This window comes from Carcharodon carcharias, chromosome 16, assembly GCF_017639515.1.
Source record: "Carcharodon carcharias isolate sCarCar2 chromosome 16, sCarCar2.pri, whole genome shotgun sequence".
NCBI classification, from domain to species: Eukaryota; Metazoa; Chordata; class Chondrichthyes; order Lamniformes; family Lamnidae; genus Carcharodon; species Carcharodon carcharias.
The window spans coordinates 55,732,536-55,756,517 of NC_054482.1; the positions used below are offsets into that span (position 1 = coordinate 55,732,536).

The window sequence follows — 23,982 nt, forward strand, 5'->3', positions numbered from 1 at the left end:
AGGAGGTAAATTAGAAAACAGAACCTCTAAGGTAATAATCTCAGGATTGCCACCTGAGCCATGGGCAAACTGGCATAGGGTAAGTAAAGTCAAGGAGTTAATTGTGTGGCTCAGAGATTGGTGTGGGAGGAATGGGTTTCAACTCATGGGGCACTGGCACCAGTACTGGGGTAGAAGGGAGCTGTTTTGGTGGGATGGGCTTCACTTGAACCATGCTGGGACCACTGTCCTGGTGAATCAAATAATTAGGGCTGTAGCAAGGGCTTTAAACTGAATAGGGTGGGGACGAGGGGGCTTTCTAAAAAGGGGATACGTAGGCTTACAAAGCAAAAGGATATTCTTTGTGACAGGATTTACTACCATTTGGAGGCAAATGGCTGTATTAGTGAGAGGCAGCATGGTTTTGTGAATGGGAGGTCATGTCTCACTAACTTGATCGAGTTTTTCGAGGAAATGACAAAGATGATTGATGATGGAAGGGCAGTAGATATTATATATATGGATTTCAGTAAGGCCTTTGACAAGGTCCCTCATGGCAGACTGGTACAGAAGGTAAAGTCGCATGGGATCTGAGGTGAGCTGGCAGGATGGATACAGAATTGGCTTGGTCATAGAAGACAGAGGGTAGCAGTGGAAGGGTGCTTTTCTGAATGGAGAGCTGTGACTAGTGGAGTTCCACAGGGATCAGTGCTGGGACCTTTGCTGTTTGTAGTATACATAAATGATTTGGAGGAAAATGTAACTGGGCTAATTAGTAAGTTTGCAGACGACACTAAGGTTGGAGGAGTTGCAGATAGTGAAGAGGTTTGTCAAAGGATACAACGGGATATAGATCAGATGGAGACTTGGGCGGAAAAATGGCAGATGGAGTTTATTCCGGACAAATGCGAGGTAATGCATTTTGGAAGGTGTAATACTGGCAGGAATTATACAGTAAATGGCAGAACCTTAAGTGCATCGATGGGCAGAGGGATCTGGGTGTACAGGTCCACAGGTCACTGAAAGTGGCAACACAGGTGGAAAAGGTAGTCAGGAAGGCATATGGCATGCTTGCCTTCATTGGCAGGGGTATTGAGTATAAAAGCTGGGAAGACATGCTGCAGCTGTATAGAACCTTGGTTACGCCACACTTGGAATATTATGTGCAATTCTGGTCGCCACATTGCCAGAAGCATATGGAGGCATTGGAGAGGGTGCAGAGGAGGTTTACCAGGATGCTGCCTGGTCTGGAGGTTAGTAGCTATGAAGAAAGGTTGGAGAAACTCAGATTGTTCTCACTAGAGCGACGGAGATTGAGGGGCGACTTGATAGAAGTTTACAAAATTATGAGTGGCATGGACAGAGTAGATAGTCAGAAGCTTTTTCCCAGGGTGGAAGAGTCAATTACTAGGGGACATAGATTTAAGGTGAGAGGAAAAAACTATAGAGGAGATGTGCGGGGCAAGTTTTTTACACAGAGGGTGGTGAGTGTCTGGAATTCGCTGCCAGAGGAGGTGGTGGAAGCAAGTACGGTAGTGGTGTTTAAGAGCAGCTTGACAAATACATGAATAGGATTAGAATAGAGGGATACGGACCCTGGAAGTGAAAAATGTTTTAGTTGACGGTCAATATGATCGGTGCAGGCTTGGAGGGCTGAAGGGCCTGTTCCTGTGCTGTACTTTTCTTTGTTCTTTGTTCTTTGTTGATATGGCAGCCTTGCAGGGCAGCTATTTAGGTAATGATACCCAGAGTGTGAAAGGAAGGGACAGAGTGTACAAACATGAAAAAACAGCAGCAAATAGGGTCAAAGGAGGAAAAAATGGTAAAAGGCATAATTAATGGCCCTTTCCTTAAATGCACGTAATATTCAGAACAAAATACATGAATTAATAGCACAAATAGAGGTTAAAGAGTATGATCTTATAGCCATTATGGAGATGTGGTTACAAGGAGATCAAAGCGAAGAACTAAATATTCAAGGGTATGTGACTTTTCAAAAGGACAGGCAGGAAGGAAAGGGTGTTGCAATAGCTTTGTTAGTATGAGATGGAATAAGTACGATAGCTAGAAAGGATCTTGGATTGGAAGATGTAGAATCCATATGGGTGGAGGTAAAAAATAACAAGGGGAAGGAGACACTGGTGGGAGTAGTCTGTAGGCACCCTGATAGTAGCTATGCTGTCAGACAGAGAATAAATCAGGAGATAATGAGAGCATGTAAAAAAGGCAGTACATTAATCATGGGTGACTTTAATCTTCATGTAGATTGGGAAAATCAAATTGGCAGAGGTAGACATGAGCAAGATTTGTAGAGTGTATTCGGGACAGTTTCCTAGAAGAATATGTGAATCCAACCAGGGATCAGGCTATTTTGGATCTGATATTGTGTCATGAGGCAGGTTTAATAAATGATCTCAGAATAAAGGATCCCTAGGGAACAGTGACCATAATATGGTAGAATTTAGCATTCAGTTTGAGAGTGAGAATCTTGGGTTGAAAACAACTGTACTAAACTTAAATAAGGGTAATTACAATGGGAATGAGGGCAGAGTTGGCTCGAGTGGACTGGCAAAGCAGTTTAGCAGAAAAGAGGGTTGATGAACAATGGCAGATATTTAAGAAAATAGTTAGTGACTCTCATCAAGAATATATCCCAGTGAGGAAGAAGGATTCAAGGAAGGGATAAACCAACCATGGTTAACCAAGGAAGTTAAGAACAGTATCAAATTGAAAGAAAAAACATACAATGTAGAGAAGATTAGTGGTAAGTCAGAGGATTGGGAAAGTTTTAAAAACCAACAAAAGATTTTTAAAAATATAATAAAGAGGGATAAACTTTGAGGGTAAACTAGCAAGTAATATAAAAAGGGACAGTAAGAGCTTCTTTAAATATATAACAAGGAAGAGAGAGGCCAAGGTGAACATAGGCCCCAGAGAGACTGAGGCTGGAGAAATAATAATGGGGAACCAGGAAATGACAAAGGAGTTGAATAAATACTTTGCTTCAGTCTTCACGGTAGAAGATGCTAATAGCATTCCAAAAATACAAAGTAATCAAAGGGCAAAAGGTAGGAGGAAATAAATACAACAACTGTCACCAGAGAAAAAGTACCATTGAAACTAATAGGGCTAAAGGCTGATAAGTCCCCTGGAGCTGAAAGGTTGCATCCTCGGATATTAAAGGAAGTAGCTACAGAGATAGTGGATGCACTGGTAATAATCTCCCAAGAGTCCTTAGACTCTGGAAAAGTCCCAGAAGATTGGAGAAAGGCCAGTGTAACACCCGATGTAAAGGGAGGGAGACAAAAAAAACAGGTAACTCTAGGCCAGTTAGCTTAACATCCGTCATTGGGAAAATATTGGAGTCTATTATAAAGGATGTAATAGCAGAGCATTTAGAAGTACATAATTTAATCAAGCAGAGTCAGCATGGCTTCATGAAGGGGAAATCATGCCTGACAAATTTATTAGAATTCTTTGAGGAGGTAACAAGCAAAATAGAAGAGAAACTAGTAGATGTAATATATTTGGATTTCCAAAAGGTGTTTCATAAAGTACCACACATAAGGCTACACAAAAGATAAGAGCCCATGGTGTTGGAGTAGTATATTAGCATGGATAGAGGATTGGCTAACTATTGGATGACAGAGGGTTGGGATAAGGGGGGCATTTTCAGGATGGCAACTTGTAACTAGTGGAGTGTCACAGGAATCTGTGCTGGGGCCTCAATTATTTACAATATATATTAATGATTTAGATGAGGGAAATGAATATACTGTCGTCAAGCTTGTGGATGACGCAGAAATAGGTGGGAAGGCAAATGATGAGGATGACACAAGGGGCTGAATTTTTCCATCGGTGAGAAAGGGCGGGGCCTGCTTGCTGACGCGAAAATGACGCTGGATGAGGTTGGGGGTTTCCTCCGATGTCATCCCGCCTCATTTAAATCTTCAGGAAGGCAGGGGCACAGCGCAATCAGCTGTCTGTCCAACGACCTGTCAAAGGCTAATTGAGGCCATTGGCAGGATAATTAAAATAATTAAAGGACCTGCCCGTCCAACCTTAAGGTTGGTGGGTAGGCCAGGAGCCAAAGCGGGCTTCTGAAAAAACATGAAACCTCATCCATCGGTGGTTTATTAAAGTTTTTGTGCAATTTATTAACATGTCCCATCTCGTGTGATATTGTCACATGAGGGGGACATGTTAATGATTTTTTTATTTTTCTATTTTTAAAGTTTGAAAATCTTTCAGCGATCTCCCTGAGACAGCACTTTGCCTCAGGGAGATGTGCGCTCTTTCGTGCGCATGCGTGAAAGAGCGTACTCTCGCATTTGGGGCATCTCCCCCCACCCGCAGAGGGAGCGCATAGCGCTTCCTGGTGGATGTCATGCTGGGCAGGCCTTAATTGGCCCGCCCACCTAAAATGACAGCAGGGATTGGCTCCCTGAGGGATATAGACAGACTAAGTAAGTGGGCAAAAACTTGGCAGATGTAATATAATGTGGGAAAATGTGAGGTTATGCACCTTGGCAGGAAGAATAGGGGAGCTGAATATTATTTAAATGGAGAAAGACTGCAGAAGGCTATAGCGCAAAAGGATTTGGGAGTCCTTATACATGAATCCCAAAAAGCTGACATACAGGTTCAACAGGGAAAGCAACTGGAATGTCGGCCTTTATTTTAAAGGGAATGGAGTATAAAAATGGGGAAGTCTTGCTAACACCATACAAAGCACTAGTTCAACACACCTGTGAACAATTTTGGTCCCCTTATCTAAGTAAAGATATATTGTCATTGGAGGCAGTCCAGAGAAGGTTTACTAGGTTGATCCCAGATATGGAGGGATTTTTTTATGAGGAGAGATTGAGTAGGTTGGGCCTGTACTCATTGGAGTTTAGAAGAATGAGAGGCGACCTTATTGAAACATATAAGATTCTTACGGGGCTTGAGAGGGTGGATGCTGAGAGGTTGTTTCCCCTTGTGGGAGAGTCCAGGACCAGAAGGCAATATTTCAGAGTAAGGGGGGTGCCTGTTTAAATTAGGGATAAGGAGGAATTTCTTCTCTCAGAGGGTAGTTAATTTGTGGAATCTTTACTGCAGAGGGCTGTAGAGGCTGGGTCGTTAAGTATATTCAAGGCTGAGATAGACAGATTTTTAATCATTAAGGGAATCAAGGGTTATGGGGAAAAGGCAGGAAAGTGGAGTTGAGGATTATCAGATCAGCCATAATCTCATTGAATGGTGGAGCAGACTTGATGGACCGAATGGCCTACTTTTGCTGCTATGTCTTATGGTCAAGCAGTTAACAGAATACTGCAACTTCAGAGACGTTTTAAACGATGTATTGTGGGACCAATTGGTATGCGGAGTCAAGGACGCACCATTCAGCGCTGATTGCTTGCTGAGGTTGATATCAATTTTAAATGTGCCCTAGAAATCTCCCTCACCATGGAAAGTGCTGCAAGAGACTCGTGGGCTTTGCAACAATGGATAATGGTGCCGTATTTCATGTTGGGTGGGAACCTGCCACCGAGCTTGGGATGGAAGCCAGACCTGCAGCATTAAAGGGCCATTCAATGGCCACTGTGAGAAACATTAAGAAGTCTAACAGAAAAGCTTCATCATCGATTTCAAGACAAAATTGCTATTGGAGGAGACCACGGAGCAGATACATGTAAATTCAAAGAGGCAGAGTGCCATTACTGTCATAAGAAGGGTCATGTGGTTAGGCAATGCCGGACAAAGTTGGTGCAGTCTGCAAAACAGCAAAGAAGCATGATAGAAGTAATGGGTACAGCAAAGGCTGAAGCTGCTGCTCCTGATATTTACTCCTCATATAATGTGACTGCTGTGAAGACAGCCTCTTATAGTGGCAGGAGCATACACTTTCAGGTACCTTAATGCCTTAAGACAGCCAATAAACGTGGAGTGGACAACTATTAAATTAAGAACACATGGGAGAATCTATTCAGGTAAAGGGCATCTGCCTGTAATAATAATGAAAGAAGTATAGTCACTCCCTCCTGCCAATCATGGGTCATGTGATGTACTGTGGGGACTTCGACGAGTGAGCTCTTAGCACAGGCAATTCGTGGGTCGGTCTTTTCCAATGAGAGATCTGATCAAGCCTGAAAGCACTAAAAATGTCTTTGTAATAAAGTCTAACTGTTTCTTGATGAAACCAGTCTGCTCCATAGAGTCATCACAACAGTGTGCCTCAGTTCTGTTACATTGCTGCTTCATTGACCTGGTGTACAAGGAGAGCAGGTGCCAGCCTGTGTAGGGATTCTGGTACTTAATTATTACTTTCTGAGGGAGCTTTGCAGGCATATATATGTGTCATGGAGCAATTATGTCCCCTTGCAGCCTGCTGCTGCATGACTCATTTTATGGCATTCCGCTGTTAAAAGCCTGACTCCCTGACCGACAGAGATTGAAGGAGTTTGTCAACATATTTGCTGCTGGGTGTCTTCCTGAGTAAACAGATACATATGGCCTTTATAGTCTCTGATCTGCTAAAATCAGCTGACTATACCTCATTTAAAATTCCTGCCACCTGTCTCAGTCAGTACATCATGGCAGGAGGCAGCCCTGGAAGCTTTAACACCTCTTGGACAGCTGTTGCTGAGAGATCAATTTAACATTACTAATAAATAAATCTGTCATTTTAAAGACCATGAAATGACAATAAAAAATGGTGGAAATGTTTAGCAAGTCAAGCAGCATCTGTAAAGAAAAATAGATGTGCAGTGTTTTGTTTCTTTGGATTTATTCTGTTAACAAGCACATGCAGTTGTTACTTTACTTGAGCCCTGGTCAGTTCATTTGATTTTCTGTCCAGTGCTGGTTCCCCAGCCATGGTGTCATCAAGGTGGTGCTCATCTCACTTTGATGCAGGGGGCCCACAGGTCTTCCTTCCACTAGGTTTGTGACTCCCATTTTTGAACGATCGTGCGGTGCGTCTGTGAAAATGGGGATGTTGTGACGCTGGAATCCTTTTTTTAAAATGATTTAAAACAATTACAAACAGAAATGGAAATGGAGAGACATTTTGAAGTAGTTTTGAAATGATTGCAGCCAAACAGATTGCAGACATACAAGCATGCTGCCACTTACCTGCCACTCCTAAGCCGCACTCCAAGAAATGCTATATGTTCTGATCACTTCTACTCCTGAACCAAAGGATCCTTTCTGGGGTACCTGAAATGCTTCTGTGCTTCCTGCAGCATATGCAAATTAGTTTTGTTGGACATTCTGGCATAAGTTTGCATCAGCAAGATCATGCTTCACCTGGTGTAAGTTAAGATGTGGCTCACGGAATGCATTATTCCAGTAAGTTACTGCCCCACATGCATAGCACATATAGGTTATGTAGTATGATCTTCCTTGGTATTGCATATCAATTAATGAATAATATTTTCAGAATACAGCAAAATGAAAGTAAATTTATGATAAAAATATAAAAATCTTCTGTGCAAATTTCCAATTTCAACTGTGAATAATACTCTAACTAATATCAACCTTGGCCCAGTGGCAGCATTCACACCTCTGAATCACAAGTTCAAGGCTACAAATCCCAGAGACTTGAGCACAATCTAGGCCGGCACCTCAGTTTAGTACTGAGGGAAGGTGCACTGTCAAGAGGTGTTATTTTAGATGAGACATTAAATTGAGATCTGGTAGGTGTTGACCTTCATATAAGGTGTTAAACTGAGGTGAGGTCTAACATCTTGAGTGAATGAAAATGATTCCATAGCACTATTCAAGAAGACCAAGTGAGTTCTAAAACTGTCCTGGCCAGCATTTATCCATTAACCAAAATCAAAAACAGACAATTTGGTCATTAATTGATTTCTATCGGTACATAAATTGTCTGCTGCCTTTCCTACATTACAGCAGTGGTTACATTTCAAATGTAATTAATTGGTCTAAAGCACTTTGGAATATCCTGAGGATGGTGTGTAGGTGCTCTATAAGCGCAAGTCTCATTTTCTCTCAATGTTTGGAGTATTTTCTCTTTTTGGTAACATTCATAAAAACTGGAATTTCTTTCCATCACCTCACCCATCTTTATGTTGGCATTAAATGCCATCAGGTCCTGGTGCACAGTAATGCTGCTGCTCTTCTCCAAAATGTTTTGCATCCAAACAATATGAGCATCTGGTTTACCTTCTGTCTCCCAGATAGTCAAACTTCTCGATTATGAGTAAGACTGTGACTATATGGATGGGGAGAGATTTCCTGTGATCTTTGCCTGTTTGCAACATCATTGCTTTTAACTGAAATGAATGGCTTACTTCAAGAAACACTGGGACATTCTTATATAATTACCATTTCACTGTTGCTAATCTGAACAAATGATTGCTGCTGCATAATATTCAATTCATGTGTTAGTGATTTGTTTGGTCAGAATTGCCACATGTGCTTATATTTGTGCAGCCTAAATGAAGAAAGAACTATGTGTATTCATTTTCTATATTGAAGTAATTATAATTGCTAAGATTGCTTTGTGGTTTTATTGAAATACATTAGACTGATTTGATGCTGTTGATACAAAATATTTATAAAGTTCCTTTTTTACACCGATAGGGCAGAATTTTCCCCCTGTCGGGGTGAGGGAGTTGATGGGCGGGCGCGTGCAGACGCGCTTCTGATTGGTGCCCCCGATCAGAGATGCGGTGCTATTTTACGGGGGCGAGCCAATTAAGGCCCGTCCAGGGTGATGCCAGCATGGAAGCGCTATGCGCTCCCTGTGCAGGCAGGGGGAATCCCTAAAATCGAGAATGCGCTCTTTCGCGCATGCGCACGCAAGAGCGCACTCATCTCCCTGAGGCTAAGTACAGCCTCAGGGAGATAGCCTCTACTGTCAGCAATATTAAAAATAGAAAAAAAAATGCCCTTACATGTCCCCTCATGTGACAATGTCACATGAGTTGGGACAGGTTCATCATTTCCATAACAAGTTTATTAAAAATTTTAAAACTCTACATGAAACCTCATCCCACCGGTGGATGAGGTTTCATGTTTTTTCTAGTTGCCGCCAGGGCTCCTGGCCTGCCCGCCAACCTTAAGATTGGATGGGCAGATCCACTAAGTACTTTAATTGATCTGTCAATGGCCTCAATTGGCCATTGACAGGCCGCAGGGCGCACAGTTGATTTTGCTGAGCCCCCGCCTTCCTGAAAATTTAAATGGGGCGGAGTGACGTCAGGAGTTCCGCCCGACGTCATCCCACATAATTTTACACGTCGGCGAGTGGGCCCTGCTCCCGCTTGCTGACGGTAAAATCCTGCCCATAACGTTAGCATTTTACATTCCCTAACTCCACTGTGTCTTTCCTTCCACCAGTGAGGAGAAAGTTGAATGGGTAGGGCTAACTGAACAACATGAGCACTTTCAGAACAGCTTGGATGGAAATCTGAGAGTCAATCATGGTCTCTAGGTTGAAGATGTGTGGCGCAGGCAAAACCCAGCCAGGAGAAAGGGAAAATATACTTAAAAAAATAATAATAGTCAAGTGTTATATAATAAATGTGTAAATATGCCAATACTAAAAAAAATTCTTTCTTTAACATGAAAATGTTCTTTGACAGAAATTACATATTACCCTCCTCAAGTGCTGACCACTGTTGGCTCGGATGTTACAGTGCGGTGTGTTTTTTATAATAAGACCCTGACCACTAACAATGTCGCCTGGTGGTTAAACATGAATGAAAAAATTCCAGAACATCAATATACCTTAATCAATGATCATGAAATCAGTGTTACTCTCCTCAACGTAACATCAAATGGACAAACCGACATGCTACAGTGTTGCCTTCAAAACGAAGAAAGGAGTATATGTAACTTTCGCTATGCTGAAATAACCGTAATTGGTAAGACTTTTGGGAAATAAGCAGCATGTTTTCTGACAGTTTGAAAAAAAAATCCATCTGCCACAAACTATTTTTAAGCAATTCATGACATTTTATCCATATTATCAATTTTTGCCAATTTTACCTGCCCAAAGGTGCTGAGTTGCAGTTCCACCAATATTAAATAGCCTCATTGTTTAGGAATTGGTCTCCCAGATAGAATGCTCTTTCAGGAAAGCAGGGAAGTGTTTATGTTTAAGTATGAAGACTCCTCCAGAAAATTCTTTCGTAACTATTTGAGTCAGCTTCTCTCCCTCTGAAAGAGCATTATATTAGGATACTGTTTAATTCCAAGTTAGACATTTATCAATTGTAAGGGTGCATGCTCATTTCATATCACTGCTATGGTATGCTTAATCTGAAAATAATAACATTTATTGTACCTGTAATACTTGCAGGAATTTACAGGAAGCTCTTGGCATCTGGTGAAATTATACATTAAGTATTACTAGAATATTTCAAATAAGTAATTATTTTATTGAACCTTATTTTCTGAATAGGTTTACACATTGAATAAACACAATATTTAAAATATTTGAAATCTATTTTTTGGTACTTAGAATATATTTCTGTTAAATCTTCTGGTCTACATTTTCTTTATACATTAAAATTATAATATTTTGGGGGATATTCAAAAATGTGTATTTAATGATTTAATGAATGTGTTTAGAAATGTTTTTCAGATTATAGATTCTTTATACATATATATTACTTAAACTGATTTTATCATTTTGAGATGGTATACATTAGCTTCCCATATCTTGTTTATAAAAGTGCTTTTGCTAAATTTCTTATAATTTTGATATTTGTAATTAGATATGAAAAGTAACATCTCATGCGAGACTGATGGTGCAATGGAAACAATGATCTGTAGGTGGCTCCCAAGAGCATGGAAAACAGAAACAGTTAGCAACTACCAGCTAAAGTATTACATGTAAGTATAATATATTTTAACCTTTTTTTTTTGGGGGGGGGGGTGGTGGCGGGGGGGTGTGGCACTGTAGGAATAATTTCTGATTGCACATTTTGTAAAGATGTTGCACAGTATCTGAACTGAGTCAAGCAGACCTGAATACTTGTTCAACATTTTTCCTATATTATTTGATTTGAATAAGCCAATGTATAAATTGTCCTTGCTACCTTTTTCTTGAAAAGGAAAGGGTCTTGGTGTGAGAGCCTGCAAGATGAAAATCAAAACGCTGATATTAAAGAATGCCCAATGCAGATGAATGAATTTGAGTGTCATATAAAGCCCATCAATCTGACTTTTGGCCATGTCATGTGGTTAGAATTCCACCACCAAGAAGCAACATTTAAATCTCCACCAACCTGTGTAATTCCCATGGATGTAGGTGAGTTAAGCTATATTGGCCTGTATTTGATCTTAGAATGTAAATGATTTTTTTTATAATTCTGCTCTTGAATTTAACCAAAATTAATTTTCTATTCTCAAAATGAAGTAAGCTTCAACTTAGATAGTCCATTATTGCAAGAGGTTTCATGAGGAAATGTATTCCTCTGAATCAATCCATTAATACCTTTGCATTTACTGATTCCTTTCATTTAAACTTTGCTTTATTTTATGGAGATTTGTGACACCATACGAGCAGCCATTTTCTTGTATAGAACTGTTCCACCCACTAACCTTCATACCTTCCAGTCTAGGGATATCATGAAGATGGAGAACTGCATGCAACTTACTGGGCCAGATTTTTGTTTGAGTTGAGTAGCTCAAGTTGGGAAATTTTAGACTCCGTTGATCCCCAAAGCAGATCGGAGGCAGTGATGTGGGTAGGCGAGTACAAAAGGGAGGTGGTTAGAAGTCCCACTTTAGTTCTCTGGAACTTCATCCCAATTGTTTTAAAAGCTGTTTGGCTCTCACCCCTCACACGCCCTCACCCCCAACTCACTCCTCATGCTCCCTCCATGCCCCACATGGCCTTTCCATGCCCTCCATGCCTTCATGCCCCTAGTCACATCCATGCCCGCTCACCCAGAAGGCGCTATGTATTCAAATCCATAAACCGTATAATAATAATGGCAAGTGTTGAAATGCTGAGAGGGAAGAAAAACACTTACAGAAAGTTGCTTTGGAAAAAAATGACTGTTCTTACAACCATGTAAATGGGTCAATCAGACAGGGCCATTCATAATGTCATTAATAGGAGCTTTCCCTCTCTTCACAATTCTTAGTTTTGTCCAAATAAAAATACAGATATTGACAATACAGAACAATTAAAGGATAACTTATATAAATTAAAAACAGAGTGCTGAAAAAATGCAGCAGGCCTGGCAGTATCTGTGGAGAAATAAACAGAGTTAACATTTTGAGTTGACTATGGCTCTTTGGAACTGAAGGGAGGTAGAAATGTGATGCGTTTTAAACTGTTGAAAGGGGGTCAAGGAGACATAGCAAAAAGAAAGATCTGGGATAGGATAAAGAGCAGGGGAGATTAAATAACAAAGATATCATGGAACAAAAGGCAAAGGAAGTGGTAATCGTTGTAGTAAAGAAACAAGACATTGGTCCAGAGTAAGTGTTAATGGCAAAATAATGGACAGCTCTGTCTGAAAGCAAAAACACGAAAACAAGATATAGAATGGCTCTTGGTAAAAAATAAACAAATCAAAATGGAGTACAGAGTTCATAGTCTGAAGATATTGAACTCAATGTTGAGTCCAGAAGTTTATAAAGTGCCTAACTGGAAGATGAGGTGTTATTCCTCCAGCTTGCATTGATCTTCACTGCAACATCGCAGCAGGCTGAGGACAGACATTTGAGCAAGAGAACAAGTTCTTCAGTTGTGAAGGAGAATCATATTTAACTCAAAATGTTAACTCTGTTTCTTTCTCCACAGATGCTGCCAAACCTGAGTTTTCCCAACACATTCTGTTTCAAATTTCCAGTACTCACCATATTTTGCTTTTATAGTAACGTATTATAGCCTCATAAAGATGTAAATTAACTGTAGCAAACACACCACTTTCACCTGTCAAAACAGAGGTCCTGCGGAGCTAATCCATTTGAGAGTCTTGGAGCTCAGCCAAACATTCACCATGAGGCCATCTGCAAACTATCAACAGAGACAGATGCCAGATACGTTTCTCCAAATGGGTTTTATAGACTGACTAATAATTTATCTAATGCAAACTCCAGATTTTGAAAGTGCTACGATGTCATTGGTATTACTTTTTCCTTTTCATATTGAAAGTGAAACCTTGGGCACCATCCAAAGTTGATGTAGAAATCACCCTAAATGAAGGTTGTCTAAATATAAGCTGGGACAAGCCACATCTACCGCCGTTCAAATTTCTGTTTGAAATTCAGTACTCAGAGGATGGAATGGAGAGTGACTGGAAGGTAGGCCGACCTACTAAAATTTTGCAAAGTCTGCATTAAACTGTACAGCATGTTAAGGTATCTGCCAGTACCAGGAAGTTCTAAGTTGAAGGCTCATGTTGAAAATCTCCTCCACCACCCTATTCCCCTTATGCATACACCATCAGATTTCACAATCTTAGCCACATTACCATTGGGAAATGTCAGGTGGGGGAGGGAAGCTTGGAAGAACAGTCATTTATGTACCATCGTTCTAACAACCAGTTTCAGAGTGGCATGTGCATTGGACTGAGGAATTTAGTGCTTTTTGTGGATAGTGACTGCTGATTGATGACCTGCTCCCAGCCAAATTCTATCTTTTTAACCAGGAAGCATGGAAGAGTGTTTTAGGCTACTCGCTCTCTGTTCATTCTACCTCTGCCTTTGGAAAAAATTAACTAGTTCCAACTTGAAGAAATAAATTGTGAACCCAAGTGTGGGCAAACAATGCTTACCTTTCTTCAATTTGGCATGTCATCTTGGCATAGCAATACTGCACTATAGGGTTGCTCATTTTTTCAAATTTGAATAAATTAGGTATAGTGCAAAGGTGGACTCATATTTTTATTTTATACAACTTGGAAAAGAAAACTGCGGAGTAAGTATATTTGTTCCATATGCACACAGCTCTTGCAAGAGGTCTGAAAAATATTTGTCAAGTGAGACAATTGGTGCCATTGACTGTCAAAGTTGTAGTACAGATGTTTAAATATTGGGTTTTAATCTCTTCAACATTGGTCCAAATGCGGCCCAAATAAATAGCTTGAAATTTTGTGTGTTTACTATAAAAATGCCATGTGAATTGAATAAAAAGATCATACTAATCAAGTAAGGAAATGATGCCCATATTAGGGCATGGTATAGCTTTTATCCATGCTGTATAACTTGGAAGCTTGATGATGACGTTGGGTACTTGAAATGATGATGGTTCAATTCCTAGCACTAACACTCTTCAAATAACAATGGAAGTAAATTGCAAATTAGAAATAAAAACATAAAATGCTATAAATAAACAGCAGATTGATCAGCATCATTATTTGGCCTTCTACAATTTGCCAACTATGTTCAGTGCAAGCTTCAAATATACTGTTTCTTATCCACCTGTAGCCTTCTGATTTGAACATTGATGTTAGTAATATCGCACGCTAGCTATATACCTCATACTGACAAAATTCGCAAGTTAATAAGAGTATGGAAAAAAATGTGTGTTGTTATTTATTGCCACAAGGGTACAAAGGCCTTAACCCTTGTTATTTTATGTTTGTGAAATTGAACCTGTTGGTAATGGAATTGCCTGTGCTACTGATAGATCTAATTTCAATTTTAATTCCATTATTGTATTAGAACATCTTGTAAACCTTAGTTATAAATACAAATAATTATTTTCTGCTGTATAGCTCAAATAATAACGTGTATTACAGGAAATGGTTTCAAAGCTGTTAAATCTAATTAAAATTCTGTTCACCATGAGAAAATATTGATTTCCCCTATCCCTTCTGTCCTCATTCATCCTGGAGTAGTTGCCTGCATCAGCAACCTTCTGGTACTTCCTGTACAGTCAAGGAGAGGACAAAGCTGGTAATTTTAATCTAGCCAATGGAAAACTAGTTAAATCAAGCACCCATTTTTACTTTCCACTGAAGTTGGGCAGTATGTAAAACAGGGCAGTCAATAAGATTGTGTCTGTTTTCAGCCGGGTGAGTTAGGTGAAAATTACAGCCTTGTCTTCACTGTGAGCACCCCTTCCATTCTGTACTGTGGCACTACTGCTGTGTTTAGCGGGATAGTAGGATAGACTAAGGATAAACTTAACAGCCTAAAACTGGGCATCCATGAGGTGGTGTGGATGATCAGCAATAGCAAAATTGTATACCACAGTCAGCAACATCATGGCCTTTCCTATACCACACCCCTCCATCACCATAAAGCTAGGAGACCAGCCCTAGATAAGTGCAGAATGCAGAACAGTGCGCCAAGAACATCACCAGGCATACCTTCATTCTAGTAATGCTAGGACATTAGGCTATCAGTGTACCAAACCCCAAGAGTAATATTGCGATTGACTAAGTCGTCCCACAACTAGGCGATCAAAGAAAAAGCTATATAACCCGACCACATAAAGTCAAGAATTGTTACAATCAGGCAGTGAACAGAAATGAGGGGCTGCACGGGACATCCTCATCCTCAAAAATAGAAAAGGATCAAATGTTTGCCAGAGTTTGCAGCCCAAAGTGCTAAGTGAACAATCTTATTTGGCCTCTTTCCAAGGCCCCGCCATCAAGGATGCCAGTGTCAGTGCCCTAGCAAAGGAAATTGGGCATGATTGTTGGAGGCTAGTCATTGCCGACACAGGATATTGCTGCAGATGTTTCTCAGGACATTGCCTTTGCCCTAAACATCTCCCTATCCTTCATCGATGGCCATCCTCCATCATAAAATAAGGAATAAGGCTGTTACTAACAATTTATCAATTGTCCCATGCATAAAATAGCCCATGCCAGTCTACAGCAGGAAATTAATAACACCTAGGCGCGGGCTGACAAGAGGTAGGAAATATTCACACCACATTACACCAACAAGTAAAGACTCAACCTGCTCCCCTTGATCTTCAATAGTTACATAATCGCAGAATCCCAACATCCACACCCTGGAGGCCATTACTGACTGAAAAGACCAGGACCATACTAAGAATAGAGCAGATGATGATCTCCTGTAATTTACCTCCAGACCCCTCAAAGCTGCTTCTCCACCTAAAAAGTTCAAGACAAATACAATGGAATTGTTATGTCAGCTGAATGAATGCAGTTATAGCAACAACCAAACAGGCTCAGCATCATTCAGGACAGAACATTTCTATCACTGAACATTATATCCATACCGTCCATCATTTTGTAACTGTAATATATACTGTGTACAGGATAGATTGTGGTAGCTCAGTGTTATGGCACAGTGAATGGTAAATGCTAAGCTGCTCAAATCCCAGAGGGAAACTTGAAACAGCTGCAACAACTGTTTTGCAATTTTTATTTTTATTTCGCGATGTGCGCCTTGAAAACAATAGTAACAAGACTACCGAATCTTAGAGGATTTTTTATAAAACTAAATTAAACATTTACTAATAGAAGAAAAGATTTTAAGAACAAACATAGGCACACAAATTACTACTATAATAACTCCTAAATCTCCTAATTAATCTAGCTCCCAGTTATACCTCTGTTAAGGCAACAGTAAAACAACATACGTTTCAACAGACCCAGGCAAAGCACACAGTATCCTGGACAGGGATATTCAAAGTGAATTCTCTTAGCTTCGGTTCCTGTAGACAGCAGCTTGATACATAGAGGCTGGAGGCTTTTCACTCTAGTTAGATTTTAGAATGCCTTCCCCTTATACATAATCTCACTTCCTTTATACATGTTTCTCCCAATATGTTTCTGCAAATTTACTTTCTCCATATATAAATCTTCCATAGTACTCATATTATCAGTAATTTTTGGGAAAAATAAACACAATGTTCGGTTTAGCCTCTGTTGTCTAGGTGTAACACCTTACCATCTCTTTGAAATTCATGACTCTGGTTTATCTAAAAATCCAAACGTTCTTCACATTTCAAATTCTGAAACCTCAGCCATGTTTATGTATTTAGCATCAAACCTAGCTTCTCTTTTGATAACTCAAAAGCTCCAGACTAGCTGTCTGCAATTCAATTAAACCCCACCTCCCCTCTGGAATTTGGGCAATTTAGCACACAGCCTCACATAGAGAAACTAATCCAAATCCTACTATTAACCTACCTTTATAATAAATTACAATAAGATTATAAAAATCATTATATTTTCATGACATCAGCAAATTACTTTAACCTCACCTTCCAGCCATGAAAGCCCTCCCACCAAGATCCTCCTTGTTAACATTTGGGGACTTATACCAACAGCCTGGCATAGTCATACTCACAGAATGAGACTATTCAGCCAATGCTTCAGACATCACCATCACCATTTCTGGGTATGTCCTGTCCCACCGGCAGGACGGACCCATCAGAGGTGGTAGCACAGTGGTATACAGTCAGGAAGGAGTTGCCCTGGGAACTAATATTTACTCAGAGCCTCATGAAGTCTTATGGCATCAGGTCAAACATGGATAAGGGAGCCTCTTGCTGATTACCATCTATACCTCCCACTGCTCCCATCAATCCCCTTCAGCTAATGAATCAGTGCTCCTCCATATTGAACACCAATTGGAACAATTACTGATGGTGGCAAGGGCACAAAATGTACTCTGGGTGGGGTCTTGAATGTCCATTAGCAAGAGTGGCTTGTTAGTATATTATGATCCTGTTAAGGACCATTAACATTGGAAGAAGAAACCTGAATACCCAGCAATTAACCAACAAAATTATGCCATAATATTTCATGGTTTTAAACAAACAGCAAACCTCATTGTATATAAGAAGAATTAAACAAAGTAGGCACGATTAACTTAACACCATAATTTATAATTATGTATGCCATGAACTCAGTTCTACTTTTACTTGCCTCCAAAACATTCCCGTATCTTACAAAATCCTGAAGGTTCATTCCCTCTTTCTGGGACCAAGCCAAAGCTTTGCCACAGCCATAAGGAATTGACTTTCAGTCACCTTAGTATTCCAGCTATTCTTCAAGGTACAAATTTCATGAGGATCCTTCCATTAGCTTCCAACTAAGCAATCCTCCAATTTTCTTTACAGAGCTCACGATTGTGGACTCTTCAGTTCCAGTGTTGGCTCCACTGCCTTCTTGATTATGGATTTAAACACCAAGAACATCTGGTTCCTAATGGTCTTCTATGTCCCACAGCTTCTGTACGCTGTTGGTTTCACTGCTGATTCTTAGCTCCTGACAGATGTTTTCTCCTTGCTTGTTCCAAGCTGACTGGCTGCTTTCTGCTAAAATGCCCTGTGAGCACCACTATAGATTTCATCCTCTAGCTTCAAACTAGGCAAATTTCCTGGCTGTTTCTCCCTCACAAAATCCAAACTGGGGCCCCACCTGCATTCCACATGGTAAACAATGATGTTTGTGCTTTCTCTGCTTGATGTACTGGCCTAACTGGCTAACATTTATTTTATTTGGCTGTCCCCACTCAGTGTGTTGCAATCTACACAATACCAAATTTGCAAATGCTTCTGTCTGTTCCCAAATTGATCTGTTTGCTTCTGCCAGCAAACACACACACATAAATCAAACAAAAGAAATTCTAATCAAGGCTCCATCCTGAATCACTATCTCTTTGGCAATGTGGTATGCATTGGGATGGTTCAAACAAAAATACAAAGCAATCATTTTACCTTCAACACAACTATTTGATCCTGTAACCCATATGAATAATTTATATTGCTAACAGGGTTTTACAACCCTTTCTCCAGACTCCCTGGTTGCATAACATGATTATTGATGGATCATTCATTGCTCAAGTTCTTTTTTACGATCAGCTCTGACCTTGTAAGAAAAACACAGGTTAGTTTTTAACTGTTATTAACTCCAAACTTGTTTGAATTCCATTTACTTCAGAGTTGCTTATCAGTTTCTCAGTTAGATGCCCTCAATTATCTACAGTTAATGCTTTAATTCCTAAAGCTATAAATTATATTCTAAAACATATGGATTATGAACTAGATTTTGACAAGTACCCTACTGACCGAGCTGGCTGAGTCATGAAGGAGAGAGCTGCTACTCAGCCTGCAGCAGGTGCTGATGGAAGCAACGAGGGGAGAAAACCTCCTTGACCTCATCCTCATCAATCTGCCTGTCACAGAGGCATCTGTCCATGACAGTGTTGGTAGGAGTGATCGCTGCACTATGCTTCTGAAGACAAAGCCCTGACTTCAGATTGAGGATACCCTCCATCGTGTTGTGTGGCACTACCACCATGCTAAATGAGATAGAGTCAGAACAGATTGAGCTACTCAAAATTGAGCATCCATGAGGTGCTGTGGGTGATTAGCAGTAGCAGAATTGTATTCAACCACAACGTGTAATCTCATGGCCCAGCATATCCCTCACTCTACCATTGCAATTAAGCTGGGATATCAACTCTGGTTCAATGAAGAGTAGAGGAGGGCATGCCACTAGCAGCACCAGACATACCTAAAAATGAGGTGTCAACCTGGTGAAGTTACAACACATGACTACTTGCTTCACAAATAACCCCGGGATGATGGGGTAGTTTATCACATCAGTGCAAAGATAAGGCTGAATCATTTGCAATAGCCTTCAGCCAAAAGTGCTGAGTGGATGATCCATCTCAGCCCCCTCCAGAGGTCCCCAGTAACATAGATGCCATTCTTCAGCCAATTCAATTCACTCCACATGATATGAAGGAATAGATAGTGCAATGGCTGGATAGTGCAAAGGCTATGGGCCATGACAACATTCTGGCAGTAGTACTGAAGATTTTTGCTCTAGAACTAGCTGCACTCCTAGTTCTAGTACAGATACAACACTGGCATCTATCTAACAATGTGGAAACTAGCCCAGGTATTTCCTGTCCACAAAAAGTTGGACAACTCTAACCAGGCCAATTACCACCCATCAGTGTAATCTCGATCATCAGCAAAGTGATGGAAGGGTAATTGACAGCCCTATTAGGCGGCACTTACAAAGCAATAACCAGCTCACTGACACTCAGCTTGGGTTTCACCAGGGCCACTCAGCCCCTGACCTCGTTACAGCCTTAGTCCAAATATGGACAAAAGAGCTGAACTCCCGAGGTGAGGTGAGAGTCACTGCCCTTGACATCAAGGCTGCATTTGACCGAGAGTGGCATCAAGGAGCTCTAGCAAAACTGGAGTCATTGGGAATCAGGGGAAAAAATCTCTGCTGGTTGGAGTCATGCTAGCACAAAGGAAGATGGTTGTAGTTGTTGGAGGTCAATCATCTCAGTCCCAAGACATTGCTGCAGAAGTTCTTCAGGGTAGTGTCCCAGGCTCAAACACTTTCAGCTGCTTCATCAATGACCTTTCCTTCATCACATGGTCAGAAGTGGGGATGTTCACTGATGAGTGCACAATATTCAGTACCATTCATGACTCTACAGATACAGGCTGGGGACTCTCTGGCCTCATCGGAAAGTCCATTGACTTTCAGTTTGACTGGGAGGTCTAGCAGTGGGCAGGGCTGAAAAATCCCAGCCAATTAAGCAGTAAGTGCCCATATGCAGTCACACCTGGACACTGTTTAGGCTTAGCTGATAAGTGGCCAGTAACGTTCAGTCAAAAGTACCATGCAATGACAATCTCCAATATTAGAGAATCTAACCACCTTCCCTTGATATTCATTGTCATTACCATCACTGAATCCTCCACTATCAACATCCTGGACATTACCATTGACCAGAAACTGAACTGGAACAGCCATGTTAATACTGTGGCTACAAGAGCAGCTCAGAGGCTGGGAATTCAGCAGTGAATAACTCAAGTCTTGACTACTCAAAGCTCAAAGAACAAATTAAAGAAAACAAGCACTATTAACTTAATAGGAGTTGTATGCATTCAGGTTTACTTCTTACTTCCCCCCCAAAGAATTCTCTTATAAAACACATCAATATTAAAGTTATTTAATTCTGTAGGAACACCCATAAGTATGCCACAGTTTTCTGGAGAATTTTCCTCAGCTCCAGCTATTCTCAGAGGCAAAACTTTCAATTACGACCCCCTGACTGTGGATACAGTCCCTTGTTCTGGTTACTTTCCAATACTTCCCAAGCTAACCTGCTGGTTGCTTTCTTTGCCACGAGATTGGACAGCGATCCCTCTAGATTCTCCCACTAGTTTCAAACTAGGCAATCTTCCAGCTTCTATCCTTCACAAAATTCAAATTGAGATTAATCCACTCTGTAAATGATACAGTTAGTATTTTACTCTGCTTACATTGTAGGCCTATTTAACTGTTATTTACTTTGGCTATCTTCTCTCAGTGAGTTGAAAACTGCATACACCAGTTCCAAGCTGCAACTAATTCTCTCAGCAGACACCCAGATAAATTGAAACCAGAGAACCTTCCTAAGCTCTATCCATCTCAATAGCGATGTAAAACAAAAACAGAATTACCTGGAAAAACTCAGCAGGTCTGGCAGGATCAGCGGAGAAGAAAAGAGTTGACGTTTCGAGTCCTCATGACCCTTCGACAGAACTAAGTAGAAATAGGAAAGGGGTGAAATATAAGCTGGCTTAAGGTATGTGTGTGTGTGTGTGTGTGTGTGTGTGGGTGGGGGGGGGTGCGGGTGGTGGGTGGGTAGGTGGGTTGGGTGGGGGGAGAGAAGTTGCGGGGGGGGTGTGGTTGTAGGGACAAGCAAGCATCTTCTCCACCGATGCTGCCAGACCTGCTGAGTTTTTCCAGGTAATTCTGTTTTTGTTTTGGATTTCCAGCATCCGCAGTTTTTTGTTTTTATCTCAATAGCGATGTAGCCTGCTCTGAGCTGTGCTCAAACTGACCTTTAGATTAATTATCCCTCATTTGCAATTTCTTCTTTGATCTGATGAAAATGGGTTTTAGATGTTACTAAATACTTTTAAACTAATTTAGATCTAACTCCCAAAACAAAAACATCTCTCTGGACTGCACTTCTTGCAGGGATTGCTGACACCATGTCTCTAACTCTTTAACTAAGTAAACCCATCTGCTGTTTTATAGCTTTCTCTCTTCGAACATGATTTTTTAACCTACAATCTAAAAAGGTATATTCCTGAAACTAAAAGTTATATTCCAAAGCAATTGAACCACAAACTAGATATTTGCAACAGTATACCTACACCACATATAATGATAGGTCACCGGTCACCATCACCTTCTCAAGGGCAATTAGGGATGGACAATAAATGCTGGTTTTGCCAGTGATGCCCCCATCCTATGAAAGAATAATTAAAAAAATTACCAGAACACCACCACCTCCAAGTTCCTTTCCATGTCGTACACCTTACTGATTTGGATTTTTTTTTTTGCAAAGGGTCAAAATACTGGATTTGCGTTTGTTCCATTAGCCTTGTAAACCTTGTTATAATCATAGACTAGACCCCCAAGTTGTTAGTAAGATCCAGTTAGGGAGGTTTTGTTTAAAGTAGTCAAGGTTTGAGATTCCAGACACTTGCTCAGTGAATAAAGCCACAAGATTGTGAACAAACAAAAATAAACTTTACTATACAGGGTCAGAAAGATAAAACAATTTACAATATCTATTTTATACTCTAAAGTTCAAGGTAAGCATGAGATTCATGTGAATTAACAGGCAAACTATGGTCAAATATATCATACTACACAATAAATGCAGATGCAACCAAGACAGAGTCTGCAGATTTCTCAACAGCCCACCCAGTAACACTGGGCAGATTCATTCCAGATTTGCACCAAGTGCAGTAGGGACGGGTAAAACAATGTTTTACCCACCAGCTGCAATGGTGGGTTTTCACGCCATATCAACCCAAACCCACCACATTATTTATGTATTCCTGTGAAACTTACCGTTTCCATAGCTAGTGGGCTGTCATTTGGTGGACCTCCCCATTCCATCACACCGGGCGCTATATTTAAAGTCCAGCCGCACGCGCACACCTCAGTGCCTCCACACCATGACTGCTGCAAGGAAGACATGGCCCTGAAAGGCAAAAAGATTGCAGCCCCCAGGTTCAGCAACACATCACTAGAGTACCTTTTGTATGTCGTGGAGCCCCTGGCTGCAGGACGGCAGTGGCGTGACCAACCAGGCTTGGAATGCGGTAGAGCTGTGGTTAGTGTCAATTTCCTTCAAAAGATGACAGCTACCCGGTGCTGCAAGAGGATGAATGATCTCTGTTCCACCAGGGTAAGTCTCTTTTCTCATCACTTTCAACTCACACACTCACAAATCCATCACACATCCACAGGATCCTCACTCACTGCTGATTCTCTCACACAACTTTATTGTCCTCATCCCATCCATGGGACCACTTACCACCGACACATGCCAGGCATACTTATCATCTGGCCTGGCAGGCATCCTGATTACACTTTCTCCATTTCTATTCATGCAGGACAAGCTGGCACGCAACAATAGGGAGAAGTTGCAGATCAATGGCGGAATGCCTGAAATCAAGATCCTCAAGGACTTTGAAAACAGAGTCATCCAGCAGCCAATGAGGATCTGGACCAGTCCTGTACTGACAGTAAGGTTGGTGGTGCTCTACCAAGTGAGAATGCAGCAGTGCAACATACATCAGACAACCATGCCACGAGTGATGTGTCCTGTTTCACAGGCTATGGCCATGCACTAATTATCTCCCCTTACTTCTGCAGGCACAAATGGGAAACAGTCAACAGAGCCCATGACCCAGGGCCTCCAATCAAGCCCTGAAGAAACCTCTGAAGAGGAATCTGGAGACACCCTCCTTGAAGTCCTGTCACAGCGCTCACCCTCACCCTCCACCAGTGCAGAGACAGACACCTCGGTGGGACCTAGCTTTAGAATAGATGGGGGATCACAATCTGATGAGCATATCACACTGTCTGAACCACAGCTGGCAGCGGCAGGACTCTTCCCTGGTGCGCTTGGAGGACTGCTGGAGGCCAGAAATTTGCTGAGTCCGAGTCAGATGACGAGCCTCTGGACTCGGTCATGTCACAGTTGCTGGAGCTGCAAAGGCAAGCTTGGGAACATCAGGAAGGGATGTCTGCTATACTCCTCAGATTGCAAGGCACG

General features: G+C 41.1%; 1 protein-coding gene across 1 annotated transcript in view; it reads left to right on the forward strand.

Annotated features, from left to right (window-relative positions):
• LOC121288946 (leptin receptor-like) overlaps window positions 1-23,982 on the forward strand; it is a 90,865-nt gene that overhangs the window by 12,569 nt on the left and 54,314 nt on the right. Inside the window, exons 4-7 of the mRNA XM_041207813.1 lie at window positions 9,569-9,854; window positions 10,710-10,827; window positions 11,049-11,245; window positions 13,106-13,254. Of these exons, the coding sequence (XP_041063747.1) occupies window positions 9,569-9,854; window positions 10,710-10,827; window positions 11,049-11,245; window positions 13,106-13,254 (750 nt within the window). The remainder of the gene's footprint in view (window positions 1-9,568; window positions 9,855-10,709; window positions 10,828-11,048; window positions 11,246-13,105; window positions 13,255-23,982) is intronic.